We start from the raw sequence: 18309 nt of genomic DNA, 5'->3' as shown, positions 1-18309 counted from the left end.
TGACAACTCGTTTAAAAAGGTACAGTTTCTGAATATTGGCTGTTTGCATTTCTCTGTGCATTGAGCATTTTGATACTTTCACAGTGTTTACAGCACCTCGGCCTGCTTTATAATAAAAAACATATGGAACTCTCACTTACAAAATGGGACCTTTAAAAAAGATGGAAAAGGTAGTTTTGTTGGGCATAAATAGGACACATTTGGCTGAGTACCACACTACAGTGCATTGTGTAAGCATTTGGACAGTGATATGTTTTTCATTGTTTTGGCCATTTTCCAGGACATGATTTCAAAAGACACAATAGGTTTAAAGTGCTGACTTTCAGTTTTAAGTGTGTTGGGGGGTGCTCTGTATTGGGTGGACAGTAGGACTCACAGTGCTTTATACCCTGAGGAGGTGTATATACAAGCTACCATTTATTTTCAGTTCACTGGCTGCAGACATAAACACCCCTAAAATCAAGCTTATAGTCAACACTTTAATAGGTCATTATTTCATTTCAAATCCATTGTGCTGCAGTACACAGACAAAACTTAATTGTCTACTTGAATACTCACAGACTGCAATGTACGCTATGTTTTTTAAAGATCACAAACCCGATTACGGAACATATTCTTCGCTATTTCATTTTCACAATCCAGCCTGCGGTTGTGCCTGGCAACCCCTGGAAGAGTGGTGGCAACGTTCCATTAACATATTTGGGTTAGCATCCCACAACCTGGCAACAGAGCAGTGCAGCTGTGCAAAACCCTCAATACAGAGGACACAGTCATAAAACACAATCAGTCTCCAATAAAACATGGGGAATCGATGAGGGTCACTTTGACTGCTGTGCACACAGGCTGCGGAACACTCACACAGGGAGAAAGGCAGGTGGTGCTGCTACAGCACCGAACCATCGCGTGTTAATACTGCATTGGATTATCGGTCTGTTTACCCCACTTTAGATGAAAAAGTGGTTAGTCCTGCTAAACATAGTGAGCAGGATGTTATCCAGGCTGGCTATATATTTAATTGCAATTAAAGATGAATGTTGGGTTCCCCTAAATGACAAAGAGAAGTCTGGATATGTATTCAACATGTCCTCAACTACACCACTGCTTTCCTTCACTTGACCACAACTGAAATTGCAGATTTAGAGCTGGCGGGGGTCCAGCGCAGAACTAATGTGTACCGGCAGATGAGCAGCGTTATGATATACAGCTCAACCGCAGAAATTGAGTGTTAACAATGGCTGAACATTACTAGGGCAGTGATAAACTATAGAGGTGAGAGTGGGGATATTGGACTGGCTTCAATGGAAGGTACTGAGCCTGTGAAAATGGAATATATGTCAGGGGAAGGTATTAGCAGGCCTGCCAAAACCACCACCATCAAAAAGAGCAATGGAAAGAGGGAGAAACAGGAAAAAGGAGAGAAAGTTTCTTATAGCGAAGCAGTAGAAAAGAGGGGGGAAAAAACATAGTGATCAGGTGACAAAACCAAAAGCGAGCAGCAGCATACCCACAGCCGTCCTAACGCAGACTCATCACAAAATAGGTACAGTTACAGTTTGCTACGCCTGAGTTTCTGATCAGCTTGATTTGACTCTGCAAGTAATTAGAGACATCTCCTCTACTGGCTTGAATCTCTTTGCTTCAGCTATGGACAACTGCTTGTTATTGGTATTTCGCCACATGGCTGAAAGCTCAATGCCTTCAAAAAAGAGCTGTTGTTTGAAAGGAGAAGACACATTGGGATGGATGAGGACAGTAGAGGGAGTGCCATACAGGCCACTACAAAAGTTGCATCCCAGAAATACAATCTCAATCAATTATGCTGTAGGAGGTATGACTCCTCTAGAAACAATCAATCACCAGCAGCATGGGGAGACATATGCTAAAACGGCAGCAGCTCTATCTAATGGGGTATGCTTTAAGAGAAGGCCTTCAGTCTGTGCACTTAATACAGATATTAAGTATCCATCTTCATTTTGATACTGAACAGATGATAGAAGATGCCCACGCACAAACACAGACAAACATATAAAAGCTTAAATTTGATCAAGAACTCTTTCTCGCTCTCATGCATACACAGCGTACTTGCTGTAACAAACCAGCAGCTTCCTCAGCTAATGGGGCAGAGCTCTCAGCATCTGCATCTCCTGTGTCTCATCAAGGACGGATGAAAAACATCCTCAAACAGTCTCTCTCTCTCTCTCTCTGCGAGTCCTTGCAGTCGCCACATTCTCCTCAACAAATCACACATCACAGACAGACATCACATGTTTCAGCTCTAGCTTATCTGCTGTCCTCCAGTGACAGTTTCAGACAAACAGAGAGTGGTGTGGAAAAGCACAGAGCAATTCTATATTTCTAATAGTGGATACATCACATTAGACTCTTAGGCAAAGTCACAGATGTGAGACAATAAGCCTGAACCATGACAACAGGATTTGACTGCTGGATTTGGCAGTAAAAAAAATGACATCAGGCAGGTTCTCTCTTAAATTAGGGTGTAAAAGCTCACACCAAATGATAAGTTGAAACAATTTGTTTAATACTAAAGTGTATCTTGTATGTTTATGCTGCTGTCTTGGCCAGGACTCCATGAAAAAGAGATTTTAAATCTCAATGGGAATATTCCTGGTTAAATAAAGGGTAATACAAAAAAAATCTTTGCAACTCTGGCGTAAAAACCTCACTGACCAAAATATTGTTGCAGAAAATGACGTTTTCACATCCCGTAGCCAATCAGTGAGAAGCACGATTCTTGATGCAGTGTTTATTACCGTGTCTCTTGTAAATAACTAACGTTAGTCATCAATCAATGACAAAAAAGGTAACCAGAACAATGCATTATGATTTGGTGATAACTAACCATAATCTATAGCTAGTGCAAAATAACAACAGTGACATCGAGTGGTGGAACTGTCAACAACAACACGGGAAACTGTATCATTATAACAAATAATTTTTAATAAATAAATTGTATCTTATGTCCACGTTGGGACCATTTCAGCTGGTCAACCAATAAAATGTTAATAGTGCGTAAACTCCGAGCTTAGTTAGATATGAAGTTCAAACTAGGCAATGTTTGGAATGACTTTATTAGATTAGATTAGGTTTTCCTTTAGTTAACTTCACAGGAAGTAATCTGGGTTAAAGGTTCAAGGGCTCAGAAATGTGCAAATTCCAACAATCCACCATCGGCAAACATTTGAAAAAGGAGGATCTGTGTCGAGTGTTAAGCCGGCTGGTTTACTACCAAAGCAGCAGTTTTATCAGAACACACGACTCCTGCAGTCATTACACAGAGGAGGGCGAGCCAACCGCAGCACCAGCTGTGACTCATAATCTCTAGAAACCAGTCACTCAACTGACGATGGTTCCCCTGGGAAACACATGCAGCTTGAAAAACAGCCACCGGTGGCAGAGTGGCACCCCCAGATGATGAAACAATAGAGAGTGAGTGACGCTTGTTTGATTTAACTCAAGTGGGTGAGCGTTTGCAGAGAGATCACAGGTAATAAACGGACAGATGGTAATGGCATTAATGGTTAAAAGCACAACTCTGAACAGATTTAACCAGGTTTAAAGCATCAATCAGTTAATAAATGTGTCCAATGCAAGGTTTAAATACATATTCATTAATAATGGACTGACAGGTGTCTTAACCAATCACTTTATGCCATAAAGGTCGGCGCCTGCTACTCTCACCTCAGGCCACAGTAAAGTTTAATGGTGGGGATGTAGATTCTTTGGACTAGTTCATACTGTCATTATTGGGTTGTTTTGATTACTAGTCATAGAAAAAGTCTCCATGCATGTCTGGCCCATTTGTTGTTTAGTGTATGTCGTTGTTGAATCTCTGGTTAACTGAATGTCATTGAATGCCCCAAATTTGTTTATGTAGTAATGTAACTAATACAGTGTATGTAATAAATAAGCCTTTAAATCTTGATTTCAGTATATTTGAGATAACATTACTTAATGTTTAAGGTATTTTTACTTTGATTAGAGGGCAAGACAGTGGTTAGTGAAGTTTCTAACAACGCTTTACTTTAGACATCTCTAATTTGGATAAACTGGAGGTAGCAATGATCTGGTGTGTCCTCTGTATTTACTCTGATTGTGGTCGAAGGTCATGAGAAGTGTGGAGAGAGTTGTTTGGTTTTCACATGGACTATTTCAACTGGGCTCTGAGAAAGCTAAGTACATGAACACACATGCACACACATACAGTACCAAGAGACTCTGAATTCTGTCAAGATATTAGACATCACACTTTGAGTAGCCACAGTTTTGAAGACTTCAGTGTGTAGACGTACTTAACAAGATGCTGATGCAATGAAATGGTGTCTGTTACATTTACTCTAGAAAGCCACACTTAAATGAAAGATTATTTGTAGTTAATGCATACAAATAATTTAAAATAATAATTACCATTATCATCAACGTCACGTAATGCACAGAGTAAAAGCTGTTAAATTGCTTTACAGCTAGAATCAAACAGGAACAGTAAAACACACAAGGGGCTAAAAATAAGCAAAAGAATAGAGACAATAAAAGAGGAATTACAAGATGGTTGAAATTGCATTTTTGTTACAGAAACAAAAAAAGAAGCATTTAAAGTGGGCAGGATCAAAATCCGTAACTGTACATAAAAGCAAGACTAAAGTCATAAAAGTGTTTTAAGACATGATTTAAGTATAGTCCATAATCCTTGTGTGTGAGAAAAGAGCAGAAAAACAAGCGTCTTTGGGAGTGCTTTATGCATCTCATTAGTGTTGGGCTCTAATAGAAGTGAGAGCGAATACCAAAGCCATATGTGCGATCGGCTATGCTAAGTCCATCACCTCCACCTGCCAATACAGAGGGTACAGGTACACACATATGTATTGATGCAATGGCAATATTGACTAAAACAAACAGATGATACACTTTATTGAGTAATATAAAGACACACTATTTAAAGTGCAGGACAGATACCGAGTAAACAGGTAGGAAAAGGTAAGAAGTACAGCGAGTCTCAACCATACAAAGAGACATATGCTCCTTTCACACATGCACTGCAAACCTGAAATCATAGACATCACCTGGCGGCGCTGTATGAGAGAACACAAATGTCCGAATCAGTCGAACCGGACATCAAACAGAGTTTACCCTCCCAGGTCTCTAGTACAAAGAAGGTTTAATCACCGAGTGAGCCCATGTGTGAATAGAGTCGCTCATTATTTGCACAGAGCGAGTGGGATCGTTGATGACACTTCTATCACGCTGCTGGACGAAACCGGAAGACAAAACAGAGAAGAATTTACAGAAAGATGGCAATGAAAATGTCTCTTTGGGAGACGGCAAGATTTTGGAACTTGTGTCAGTAAGGACCAGAGCCAAAATCATCAGACAAATTCAAGGAATGGAAAGAGACTCGGTTGTTTATGACCTGATTATGAACTTGTCCTCCATCCTGCACGCTCCGACCAGGCACCAGCTCTTGTCGAAACCAAACAAAGCATTTCCAGTAGATAAGAATGCTTCTGACATGGAGAATCTCCTGCTGTGTGCTGCATGTGTGAAAGAGAAACTCCAGACTATGTCCGCACCTGATTCTCTTGAACATAGACTGTCTATAAAGATGGACGGCTGGACAGCTAAACCCCCCCCCCCCCCCCCCCCCCCCCCCAGGGGGTGGGCTGAAGAGTAGGTCATAAGTCCTGCCCTCTCAATGTTAGCGGACGGGCCAAACTTAAACAAAGAACATATCAAATACATTTTTCCCAAAGATGGTTTCTGGTTTTTCACAAGTGAAAACAGAAGAGGAGAGACAGCCATGTGTGTTGTCCACTGTGTTGTGCTGACCGATGGAATAGAGGAAAAGCCCTCAGGGAGATATTGATCCGGCTCTGCCAATTTTGTCAAAAAGAGTCAGTAAGATCCAACTCCCAAACACACAAACACAATATAGATCCAGTGGAGGAGAAAATAATAATCAATCACTGTCCAACATAAACTAGAGAGGTCTTTCACATGAGGCGAAACCTGCCTGCCGCGACCTCAGTCCCTGCAAATCAGCTAGTCAACCTCTACAAGTGAGTAGTGCTGAAACAATTACAAAAATGCGTTGTGCGCGTTATATTGCCTGTTCAGCGTAGGGATCATCGTTCCACACAGACCGTTTTTGTGGCTGCACACCACTACATCCGGAAAAAGGCAGAGGACCATTTCACACTTAAAAAAGAAGCCATAAAGGTGCAATGTGTCCACTGTTAACTAGAACTGTTATACCACAACAGCACGTCATAGGTGTTTCAGCGTCTGAGCCCAAAGCAGCCCGTTGTTAACACCACTTCACAGAGCGCCGCTGTTCCGGTTTAAGGAAGGCGGTTGTTGTAGTGATGCGTAACTCTAGGTTTAGTTTTTCATGAACGTTAAACATAACGTCACCTACCCGATCAGTCTTTATACTTTTGTGTGAGTAAATGTATCAGTCCCGTTTTGTACGTTGCTTGTTGTTACGGTAAACAGGAAGTGAGGGAGTCGCTCTTCCTGATAATAAATCTATTTGTCTTTGAAACCTGCTTGAGTAAACACATGCGTCAAGGAGAATTTTATGCATGGCTTTGAATTTATTAATGATAAATTGCGAGTGTATTGCCTTCAACACACACATGCACAATCAAACACAAAAACACACCCCTGTTAGATCACCACACCAAATAGGCCTACCCCAGACATAACTTTTTCAAAATAATAAAAAAAATATATAATATAATATATATAAAATAATAATAATAATATATAAAATATTATTTTTTTTATCCGAGGTTCTCGGTTAATCGATGGAATAATCTTTAGAATAATCGATTACAAAACGATTCGATAGCTGCAGCCCTTAGAGTGAGTCTCTCTTTCTACACATATGCAGGTTTATCTGATTAGATCCATCTCATAAATTAGTGCTCTTGAGGTTTGGGGTCAAAGATGTTGGAGCAGAGGGAGATCCCCATCTAATTGGGTGGATGGAGCACAGGACTGCAGGGAAAGCTCAGCACTAATTTAATTTTGTGTGCGTATGTGTGTCCCGGCATGTGTGCAGAATGATGTAGGTAAACAGATTCCCTCTCTGCTGCAAACAAGCATGTTGTTGTACTAGCCCAAATTAGTATATATATATGTTTAAACAATTGTGCTCAATGGTGACATGACATATTTACAATTGACAATGGTATGTGAAAAAAAGGAGTAAATTCTCGCATTTTGAAAAGCTGGAAGCAGTTGGTGTTTGGCATTTGCCTTGAAAAATGATGAAAATCATTAACTGATTATTATTATTATAGTTTCAGTTGATCAAGTAATCATTTTTTCTACAAGAGACATACAGTACCCAGATATGAAGCTTATTGCATTATAGCTTTAATTGACATTGTACCTATGTATCCTATATATTGCGTACGTAAAGATTCTTCACTCCATCTTTGAAGAAAAAGTAAATGAAAACATGAGAGGAATATATAAGAAACTTTTTCACAGGCTTTTTTGCTGATCAAAAACCCATGATGCAGCTATATGTAAAGTCATTTATTTTCTCCTCTTCAGCATTACCATTCAGTGTCAGACAACTTATTGCAATGCTTGGAGCTTATGATTCCAGGAAACCCACACCGGAGGCAGACTAACACAACTCAAACGGAGACAGAACATTACCTGAACACATAGAGGGTTTACCATTATACGGTGCAGCAGTTACACAAAAGGAAGAAGGGGATTCGTTTTCTGTAATGAGCCAGACTGCACCTGAGTGTACCGCCTTCCTCCTCACCTCTCAGACACACTGTAATCCCACACAGAATCCTTGACTTTTCCTCATTTTCAACTCCCAAAAAGACAGACCCTCACTGAAGCTGCGGGTAACCGACTATGTCCGAGCACTTGAACCCTGCCTCCGTGTCTGACACCCCTGCAGACAGCACAGGCTCTTGTAATTAACACGGCTGGCAGAAGTTCAAACCCTTCAATGTCATGCAGGAGATAAGGCCCATGGGATGAATGACTTGGGCTTTGGAGAGGTAAATGAGTCTCTTGTCTTTGGCTGCGATAGAATGAAAAGACGGACATGGGTGAGAAAAGTGTAAATTGTGCAATTATTTAGACAAAGGAACATCTCCCTGCTGTTAGGCAAGGCATCACTCACTCCCTCTGAAGAGAGAACAACCCATCCACCACTTCCATCCATCTCAACACAACATGGTTACTGCTAATGAGGATCTATAGAGGTAGGAAGAAAAAAATAGAAGAAGAAACAGAACGAGATAGATTCTGGAGACAGGGAGTGAGATAACACCATCTTCCTGTTGCAACCAACTATTTCCCTCTGAGTCAAAACAGCCGTTGACATTTGGCCAGCTGCAGAAGTAATCACTGCAGACGTGAACAAATATCAAAGTAACAGCTCAGGCGATTACTCTGAGTCTGTCTTAGTCTTTCTGCAGATTACTCCCATCTAGGTGGAAAACACGTTTATCTGGAGGAAGACAAGGCTGAGCAGTGATCCCCTCACCTCCATTTGACCGGCAGTTAGCAAAGACTAAAATGTTACACACATACACACAAATATACACAGTCACGGAGGCAAGGGCATGAGGAGAAACGCATCTTCTCTATCAGCCGGAACCACTAAAGCGGTGTGTGAGCTATGAAAGCGGCTGTGCCACAAGTAGCCGGGGTGGATTATTTTTCACTATCTCATCAGCCGATCCTGTGGGCTCAGCAGCTCCAGAGGACGGCGGCGCTTCCCAGCTGCTGATTTGTCACACTCAGGGGAAATCAGAATCTTCCTCCATCAGACGCCGTAAACCACCGTCTGTTTAGGACATTTTGCTCAGGAGAGTCTGAAAGTGCACAGGCACAAACGTAATCCGATGTCCTCAGAGATGCACACTTTTCTCCTGAGGAATTTTATGCACCAAACTTCTTTTAAGTACAACAGTATTGCTCGACAGATTATCCACATGGAGAGCGGCAAGCCTGGTGCAGCCGTACGGACTCTTTCTCAAGACTCCATTCATACGCCCGGCAAAGAAAGCTATTCAAATTAGTTAGATTTGCTTTGAAACATACATATATTATGAAGCCTGGTTTAGGTTCAAATGTATCTTGAATTTGATTGTGTTCACGATATAGTGGAAAATAAAAAGATTTCTAAGTCGTTTAGTACTTTTATATAATTAGTTAAATAACAATACAGATATCATACATGAAAGATATTTTAAAAAGGTCCCATATTGTAAGCGACTTACTGTGTCTTTTATTATTATATATTATACAAAGCAGGTTGAGGTGCTACATAAATACTGTGAAAGTATCAAAACACTCTACTACTATACATATATATATAAACACATATTTATATATACAGTAAGTTGAAAGTGCTGCTACAGTGCCGTTACAGTCATTCCCTGGTTGCAATGGCGGTGCAGAGACAGGTGCTCAAACAGACTGACAGATTGACTATAGTCAGAGGGTGAATACAGCTATGAGAAAAACAATTTTTTACATTAAAGCAAGTAAACATGTTCTAGTAGAAACCCAAAATACAAGTATGAACCTGGTAAAGCGGATGATATGTCCGATTTTAATATATACAGATACTACCTTTCAAATTTTTAGAGAGTAGATGACTTCTGTGCTGCTGTGTGACTGAAGACTGAACACAGTATGCATAAGCATGGGCCAAGTATAATTGCCATGGTCAGGGGGGGCTATATTTCTGTCTGCTAATTAGGTTTAATTATACTGAATATCATCTACTAAGGGCTAAATTAAATACTAATTAGAAATCACAAGTCTGCGGCAGCTGTACAGATCACCTCAACAGTCCCGAACACATGAAAGCAAATTAAAGCACAAGCAAACTGATCAGAAACTCACTCTCCTCGCAAAACAGCGTGGGGAATAGTGAGGGGGGTGCTTGTTTTGTCATTTGTCAGAGTCATTTTTTTTATTTACCATAATATATAACAATTTGAAATAAATATTTTTTATCACAAGATATTCACAATTTGACCTTTATAAACCTGCTCACCTTCCTGTCCACCAGAACACTGTCTCGTAAGAGAGGATGGCATTGTTAAAACTTCATGCATACATGATCAGCTGAGATGACATAAACAAATATTATAGTGATGTACAGACATAGGCACTAGTAAAAACAGTTCCTGGCCATCACTGTGAGCTTAAATGGGCACTGTATCAATCATAATGTTCCCCTGGCAGACCGTAAAATGTGATGAATCAAAAAAATGATACAGGTAATACACCGCCTATATGGCTGCAGAGAAAAAGGTCAAAAGGATTTGTCCTTCCTGCTCATTTGTGCACAAACACACATACACACTTGGCAAGATCAGTACGTACACGCAACACACACACTTCCACAACAAAAACAATCCACGTATACATGACTCAGACAAATAACCCGCACCAATAACGTAATACAGCTTATCACCACCAAAAGAGAACCGCAGCCAAGACAACACAACTACCACGACAACAGGCAGACTGAAATGAACTCTCTCCAGACCTGCTTTTCTTGGCTGCTACATAAAAATAAATTAATGTTAAAGTTGGAGGGAGGTGAGGCGATTAGCCACATAAAGCTGTTTTTATTGTTAAGACTATTCTGTGTGTATGCAGTTGCACATGTGAAAGAACATCACATGCTAACATAGGACTCAACAGTGGATTATAGCACAGAATAAACACCTTAGAAAAGAAAGGAATAACACATGTCTGCTGAACACAATGGAGCTATTCAACCACCCACAAAGCTGTGCTGCTGGACTAGTTACATGATTTAAGGATTTCTAAAGTTCAAGTTTCAGGTCAATAGTTCACAAGTCTGGGAAACCTGTTTCATTAAAGGTCCCAAAATGTTAAAAGTGAGATACCATGTCTTTTTTTATTATTAAGCAGGTGGAGGTGCTATATAAATACTGTGAAGTATCAAAACACTCAATCCACAGAGAAATGTACAAAGCCCCTGTTCAGAAACTGTGCCTTTAAGCGAGCCATCAAGACTTCTGTACAGTTGTGATGTCACAGCCATACTATATACATGAAAGCACTATAAACCTGAAAATGAGCATAAACCTGAATATTCAAAGAAAAAACATCATCAAACAAATACACAAGCTAATACATAGATGATTCTACAGTTGTCTACTTGCTATATTTGGAGAAAGGACGTTTTACAAATCTGTACTGACGCTATAAAAAGGACATGACCTTAGGCCTGAAAGTCGATGTCAGAAGGTAGCTATGTCCCCATTTAGCAACGCTTTAATAGAGGACAGGGCACTACAGCCCAAAGGGACTGTCCTGCTAAGGAGGGCAATATCCTCTGACTGCTTGTGCTCTGAAATCCAATTACACCAATTTATTGATTGTCATGTACACAGAGCTATTTGGGCCAAAGAGAACCCATGACTGGCTTATATCTTGGCCAAAATATTACACTACTTTTTTTAAGTTGTCCACTTTCTATATGGATAGCTGAGTGTGTGTCACTATGTGTGTCATCTCTAGACAGAGCCAAGAGGATAAACACAGGAGGAAATAGAGGTCAGTTCCTGCCCTGACAGTGTGGCATCGTCTGCCACCTTCTCTCAAAAAGATCCTGACCTCCCTGTGTGACTCCTGCTCCCTGTACCTGCCTGCCTGTCACATTCACAGCAGCTAAAATGAAACAACAGCTGGCATAAAGAAAGGGAAAGAAAGAAAGAAACTTGAGCCTTTAAATGCATGAGGCATATTAAACAGAAGTATACAGATTCAAGTATTATACAATACAATAAAACTGCTACGGATGGTTTCATTAGTCGAACATTAAGAAGATAAAAATATCTTTAGTTACCGCTCAGAGTCACTTGTCTGAACACAAGATCACAGTTTAATTACAAAGTCACTATTTTACGGACTAATTAAATCTGCTGATGCAAAAATCACCCTCTAATAAAGGGCTACATTTTTGAACCAGGGATTTCTCAGCACAAAGAGAGAAAGATTACGATGGAGAGAGAATGACTGGAGTGAATCGGTCCACAACCTCTCATATAATTGAGAGCTATCTACACAGCACTGTACAGGAAAGATATACTTGTCAAAGCTGCTATTGAAATGAGTTTTGAAGTAAGCATTACAGGTACAGTAATTGATCCCTCCATACAAGGACTTGCCAGACACATGTGTAAAGTGGATCCTTCCTAACACAGAGCAAATTACCCATAAGAGACACCAATAGCTGGAGCTCCAGCCATCTTTTCACCACTCACACAGAGGCAATGGTGGATAGCTATTTCTATCTATAATCATTTCCCAGTCTGACTCCCTTGGGAGTGCTTGCGCTGTTTGTTAAGTAGGTATGCGTCTGTGCGTCCCCCAAGACTCCCGCTGCTCTATAATGAGCCTCTTCAGCTGTATGGCCACCAAGACGGCGGAGGCCAGAGGTTGAGCTGTTCACCCTCTCTAATTGGCAGAATCACACTCTCACTCTTGAGCAACCAGGGTGCATATATACGGAAGTTACTAAAGATTTATTTTCATAGCGCTGTTCCAAAAAAGGTTACACTCACAGTCACAGTTAAAGCCACTGGCAGGAAATATCAAAACAAAGAATATAACAAAAGAGAACTGAGGAAGCTAACATTTCAGTCTGTAGAAGCTAATGAACTGAATAGATAAAAAAGTATTAACTATTCAAGGTTTAAGGCGAGTGTGAATAAAAACTATACAGTGCTGATGGCAGACTTTGAAATCTATAAATACACATTGCTTAATTACCTATTTGCTTTCTAGTGGTCTTCTTTTTTCTTAGTGCATTGCTATATTTATTGGCATGTTATCACCACTAACCATACTATAAAAATGACAACCCCTTCTTAAAAACCATGGTGCTACTGGAAGTCACAAACTTAATATGGTAAAATGATAGGATTCACTGTACATGAGGTCACTGAAGTCTGTGTATTATAGGTCTAGTTCAATGCATATGTATGTTTTAGTTGTAGGAAAAGCATATGTGTTACTAATAGCATTCCAGATGGCTCTGTTTTATTCAAGTGTCTGAGAAAATCCTAAAGTGATGATTGTCAATCATCATTTATTTTTTAGCTTAGCTTTTTCCTACTGGTTGAAGGAATCCCGCCCTAAAAGGTGAGCGATCGAAAATCAGGGAGACATCAATGAAGCACAGTGTGTACACACCTACACAGTCCTGAGATGTGTAATCTGACAACATAAATGTGAAAACACCAGTGTAGGGGCATCTTTAATGTGAGAAAATCTATAGTCAAGAATCAATTGTTTATTCTCATTGTTCCTTTTTAATTGAACCATGCTGCATTCCTTTCTCATGCTTTTGCGGTAGGACCTACAATATTAAATGAAATATATCAACTACATCAGCTTTATCTTCAATTTAAATTAAAAGCGAGCCAATCATTTATTTTAGCCAGACTACTTTTGGCAGAGCAGTACAGCAGTGTGTCCTCAGCATAGAATGAGAAGATGTATCAAAATGTCAAACTAAGAGACTCAGGGGTAGCATTTAGATATCAACTCAAATAAGACAAAGAAGACACCGTTTACGCCCATTAATACTGCAGCACAGCAACATTAGAAATCTCATCACTAATGGCCACTGATAATGGACTCATTTCCAAAAAAGGAGCAGGTTCAGACAGGTACTGTGCTGTCTCTTTATTGCCTCAAATTTGAATTTGGAAATTTTGTAATAGACTGCTCATAAATATGCATTTTATTTTTTATAGAGTCATGTTCTAATGAGAGGATATATTAACTTGTACAGTTTGAAGTAATAATGATAAAACAAAACATAACAATAAAATGTCCATCACACAGTGATGAAAGCATGAATGTGCAGACATCATTAACTAGCCCACATTAAAACATTAGATGAACTAAAACAAACTGTATAGATTGCCCCTAACTAGCCAAATAGCTGTTTGCATCACTTTATTTACATATTTATTACAGTGTCGTATTTATGAGACAGAAGGTAATATCAGCTAAGTGTTTCAACGTTTCTTATTATTCAGCATGGGAGAAAATTAAAATGCGGCATTTAAAGTGCCAGCTGAGGCTTATAAACTATCCCATGAATCCTTCAACAGGGTAATTTACAACTCTGCAGGGCTGACTTCATTCAAGGAAGAAAAACAAATGTCAGCCATGCATGGAAGCGATTAACCCACAGGGAGAGAGTTATTTGCTGAAACACTCAACCACCATCTGCTGTACACAAGCGTTCATATTGCTATATACTGTAAATGTTTTGCATTTCATATGAAAGGCAAATAGGTTTTCTCTGTCTTTCTGTAACCCTCCAAGCATTCAAGACAACAGTCCAACAAAACCCTTCCTAGGATGAAATGGGGGAAGAGTATTTGGTACTGACCAGTACTTATGATCAAGTTAATATCATCGACTTAACTCTTTAGTCCCTTGGGATGCTGTGAAATTAAAATGTCAATTTATATAGTATATCATAGATGGAACATGCATAAACTGCTCTACAAATAGGAAATATTAATTTATAAAAGCACACTGTATTCATTCTGGATTTTAGGAACACTCAATTAGCCTTTTGCTTGGATTGGAGTATTTAACCACTCAGAGTACCAGTGTAAATGACTGCTCAAAACTCTGATCAAACCAAAAATCTGGGCAATGCTGATCAAATATGAACTAATATTTTGTCAATGTATTACCTATTTCTTGCCCATTTTTCAGTGGTTCCTGAAACATATTTTAGTATACCAATAAGCTGTAAAATGAGAAAGTTTGTGGACAAACCCAAGCCCCGCCTACCAGCTTCCAGCAGGACAAACTTTATCATTTTACAGCTAAACTGTACATTGAAATAGTTTTCTGAAAAATGACACTTTATGCGAGAAATATGCAATGCAGTAACATAATCATGATTCATATTTGGTCAGCACTGCCTAGTTTCGCAGTTTAATCAGAATTGATGTGTCAGAGACTCCTCCGCCCTGATTGGTTGTCATTTGGGTGCAGTGAATTTAGCAGATGCCATAAGGAGTGGACAAAGAGAGGCAGAGATGCATTACTATTTCACAGATCATCTTGAGCTTGAGCTGTATAGGATCTGATTACTACTTTTCACATCAATGTAATTAATTTACAAAAAGAGATCAGAGAAGTTTGACAATGCTGAGGGGGACCAGACATTGATTCGTTTTCAGGAAAAAGATCTGTATGTCAGCTGTGTGATCGTGTAACATAGGCAGTTTTAGCTGCTGAAACAACAAGCTAATATACTTTGGAAACTTTCCTTTAAAATATTTTACAAGTTTTAATAACTCAATAAGGCTATAAACACAACATTACAAACTGTTACCTCATTAATGTCTGCCTGCTACTACATCAACATTAAGCTGCTCATCTTTTTCCAGTAAACAGCCATAATAACAGCCTGAAAGGCATGAATTCTTTTTGATCATTCATGACAGCTTGGTGGGAGCGCATTTTACAGCCCAGTAATTTGGGAATATACCATATTTGCTTTGAAACTGATTCTGGGAACATAAGTAGAGTTTCAAGCAGGGCACACCAACGGCTGATTTCTGGTTTGTGACGCTTCTTTGCTATGCTCCGCTCCTCAGAGTACAGCGAAGATGTTTAGTGCGCTGAGTGAGGCAGCCCAATCACTTGTGGCATCCACTCAAGAACATAAAACCACCAAGGATCACCGTTCAAATCCGAAGAAAGACATTATATCTCCACAAGAAACTAGCTGATGCTCGGACCGTGTAGGTAGTCAGATGAGCATATTTGTGTTGACAAATTATAGGGTACAACCGGTACAACCGCACTTAGAACGCAGCAAAAAGCATATTCTGGATTTTGTTGCGACATTGAATCTGCACTGGAGTTATAAAACTAAATCTTCTGTAGTCCTGCTGAAACAACACAAAACACACACACACTGATCCGACCACACGTTTTATGGCCAAACCCCCATGGAGGCCTGTCACAACCGAACCGAATCCCCTCTGACTAACAGGCTGTCACAGGGAGGGGGGGTGTTGAAGGACAAGGAGAAGGAACGGGCCAGCACTTGTCGCATGTTAAGTAAGAAGCTGTGACACCGGAGCAGAGCTTTGAGACCCAGACCGATTGAGCACCACAGACCTGACAGCCCACAGGCAGAAAATACAAGACAAGCATCTTCTTCCTAAAACCCCTGACCGGGCGTGTACTCATAAACCCTACAGCTAACAATCATGAGAAGAAATAACTGCAGCTGAAAACATATCTTGCTTAAAAAAGCATGCTTCCACTTTTCAATAGGTTGTCACAACAGCAGACTGCAAGTAGAGCACAATCTCTGATAAATAAAATGAATACTGTGGATCATAAATGGAAACCAGTATATAGAATAAATAAACTCTTGACAGAAAGGAAGTGTTCCTGTGTTTTGCTGAAGCTTTGAACATGAGCATATCAAGGATAATAATTGCTGTCCTTAATACTCGATACCATGAAGGACTAGCGAGATAAACACTGATCTTGAGGATTGTTTGTCAGTCGAACCAATTAAAATTGATGAAATGAATCACCAGTAATTAAGCTGTCCTATTCAGCAACAGATGATTACAGTTATGTTAAGTATTTAATGCAGATTTACTGTTATTTTCTGAGTTTGCCTAAAAGCTGCAATTAACCATTCATCAGGCCCCAACCCCTTGGTTACTGTTGCTTCACATAACACGTAGTACCTCAAAATTTGTATATAGTAGACTATTTTTTAATGGGTCTTGAAGCAGTTTTCAGCTGCTAACGCCATCTTCAGGGTGACACCCTCAGTTTTCCTCTTCTTCAAAGTGGTCTAACTAGCTTATAGCCTAGCTTGCTAGCCTTCGGTAGCTTCGTTTGGCCTAACTCAGCAAAGAGGTGAAGCGCCACCTCTTTGCCCACTGGGAGCTTCATTTTGGCTCTTTAGAAACCTGCAGTTGATATTTTGGAGACTACATCCATATTTTATACGGTCTATGCTACATACATAACCAGATATGCTGCTAATAGATTGACGTTAAAGCTAATTTTTAAAGTTTTAAACTCTGATATACTAACACCCCTTCAGGGTGAATGTTCCAGTCCTGAACAGATATTTTTTAAAGCAACTTTTGAACCCACAACATAATGTAGTAAGCTACGTAATGACATGCAACTTGTCTTTGGAAGAAACCCTTCCTACAGCTACTTAGCCTGACGCTGACAGCTTATATTAGAGAAGATAAACACAATCTAATCCATTCTTTACACATTTTCACTTGTTTTGGTAGTAGCAGGGGTTTCCTTAGAAGAGATTTGAACTCCTAGACATTTACACTATTAAGTGTCTTTGTCAGTTGAGCCAGCTGCACACTATATCTGGTCATTTTTGCTCAAAGGCGAATGTCATCCCTTCATATCAGCTCCTCTCAAATCACCCTGGCTATGTGTCGCCTTTAATGTCTAAAAATACTAGAAAAAAGTGCTGGCAGGGGAATCCCATCTCACCTCAGCCTCTCCTCCTCCTTCTTTCTCAGCTTCATGTCCCGCTGGACCACTTTCAAGACGTGCTCTGCCTCGTCGTCCGTCAGGCCCGACAGGTCCAGCTTTCGGCCCATCGTTCCAAGCCTCGCCACGCTGAGCTGCTGGACCAAGAGGGGAGGACAAGGAGAGGCACAGGCACTGCTGCTCTGGGGGCCGAGGCTGAGACAACCCTGGAGGAAGACAAGACAGGGAGAAATTGTAAATGTGTTTTTGTGGAACACTAATATACCTGACACTACTGGCCAGACCGTCTGGAAGAGGTCCTGTACACCTGGTATTCAGTCATTTATGACATAATGAATTACAACATCAATGGTCTCTGGTACAACTTCTGGTGTACAAATTTTCAGTCTTTTAAAACAGAGATGCAAAAAAAAGCAACAAACATCTCAACATGCAAACACTGCTGCAATATTTGCTTTTATGACTTGTGAGAAAAAATATACTGAGGTGCTACAGTGTAGTTGCTTGCCTACAGCCTGAACTGTCTTCTGAGCAGCTGAAAATTGGATTCAAGCCAGAGCGTATTCGCTAGAAAAAATATAGATTTATATCATTAATGTTTTAGATCATTACTCATGTGATACGTAATTTTATGTCAACCAAGAAAACAAATACTGCCCTCCCCAAAACAAAAATAGATCAGAACCTCATCAAAATCCCTATTTGCACGGGACTAGTATTACCGGG

The 18309-nt window shown here is 40.0% G+C and overlaps 1 protein-coding gene across 1 annotated transcript in view; it reads right to left on the bottom strand.

Annotated features, from left to right (window-relative positions):
* myripb (myosin VIIA and Rab interacting protein b) overlaps positions 1–17693 on the bottom strand; it is a gene marked incomplete at both ends in the record, with an annotated part of 98202 nt that extends 80509 nt beyond the window's left edge. The window contains one exon of the mRNA XM_083936351.1: positions 17584–17693. Within this exon, the coding sequence (XP_083792477.1) occupies positions 17584–17693 (110 nt within the window). The remainder of the gene's footprint in view (positions 1–17583) is intronic.
* Positions 17694–18309: the final 616 nt, after the last annotated feature.

The sequence above is a fragment of the Echiichthys vipera genome (assembly GCF_963691815.1).
Source record: "Echiichthys vipera genome assembly, chromosome: 21".
Taxonomy (NCBI): Eukaryota; Metazoa; Chordata; class Actinopteri; order Perciformes; family Trachinidae; genus Echiichthys; species Echiichthys vipera.
This window is presented reverse-complemented; position numbering and strand designations above follow the sequence as displayed.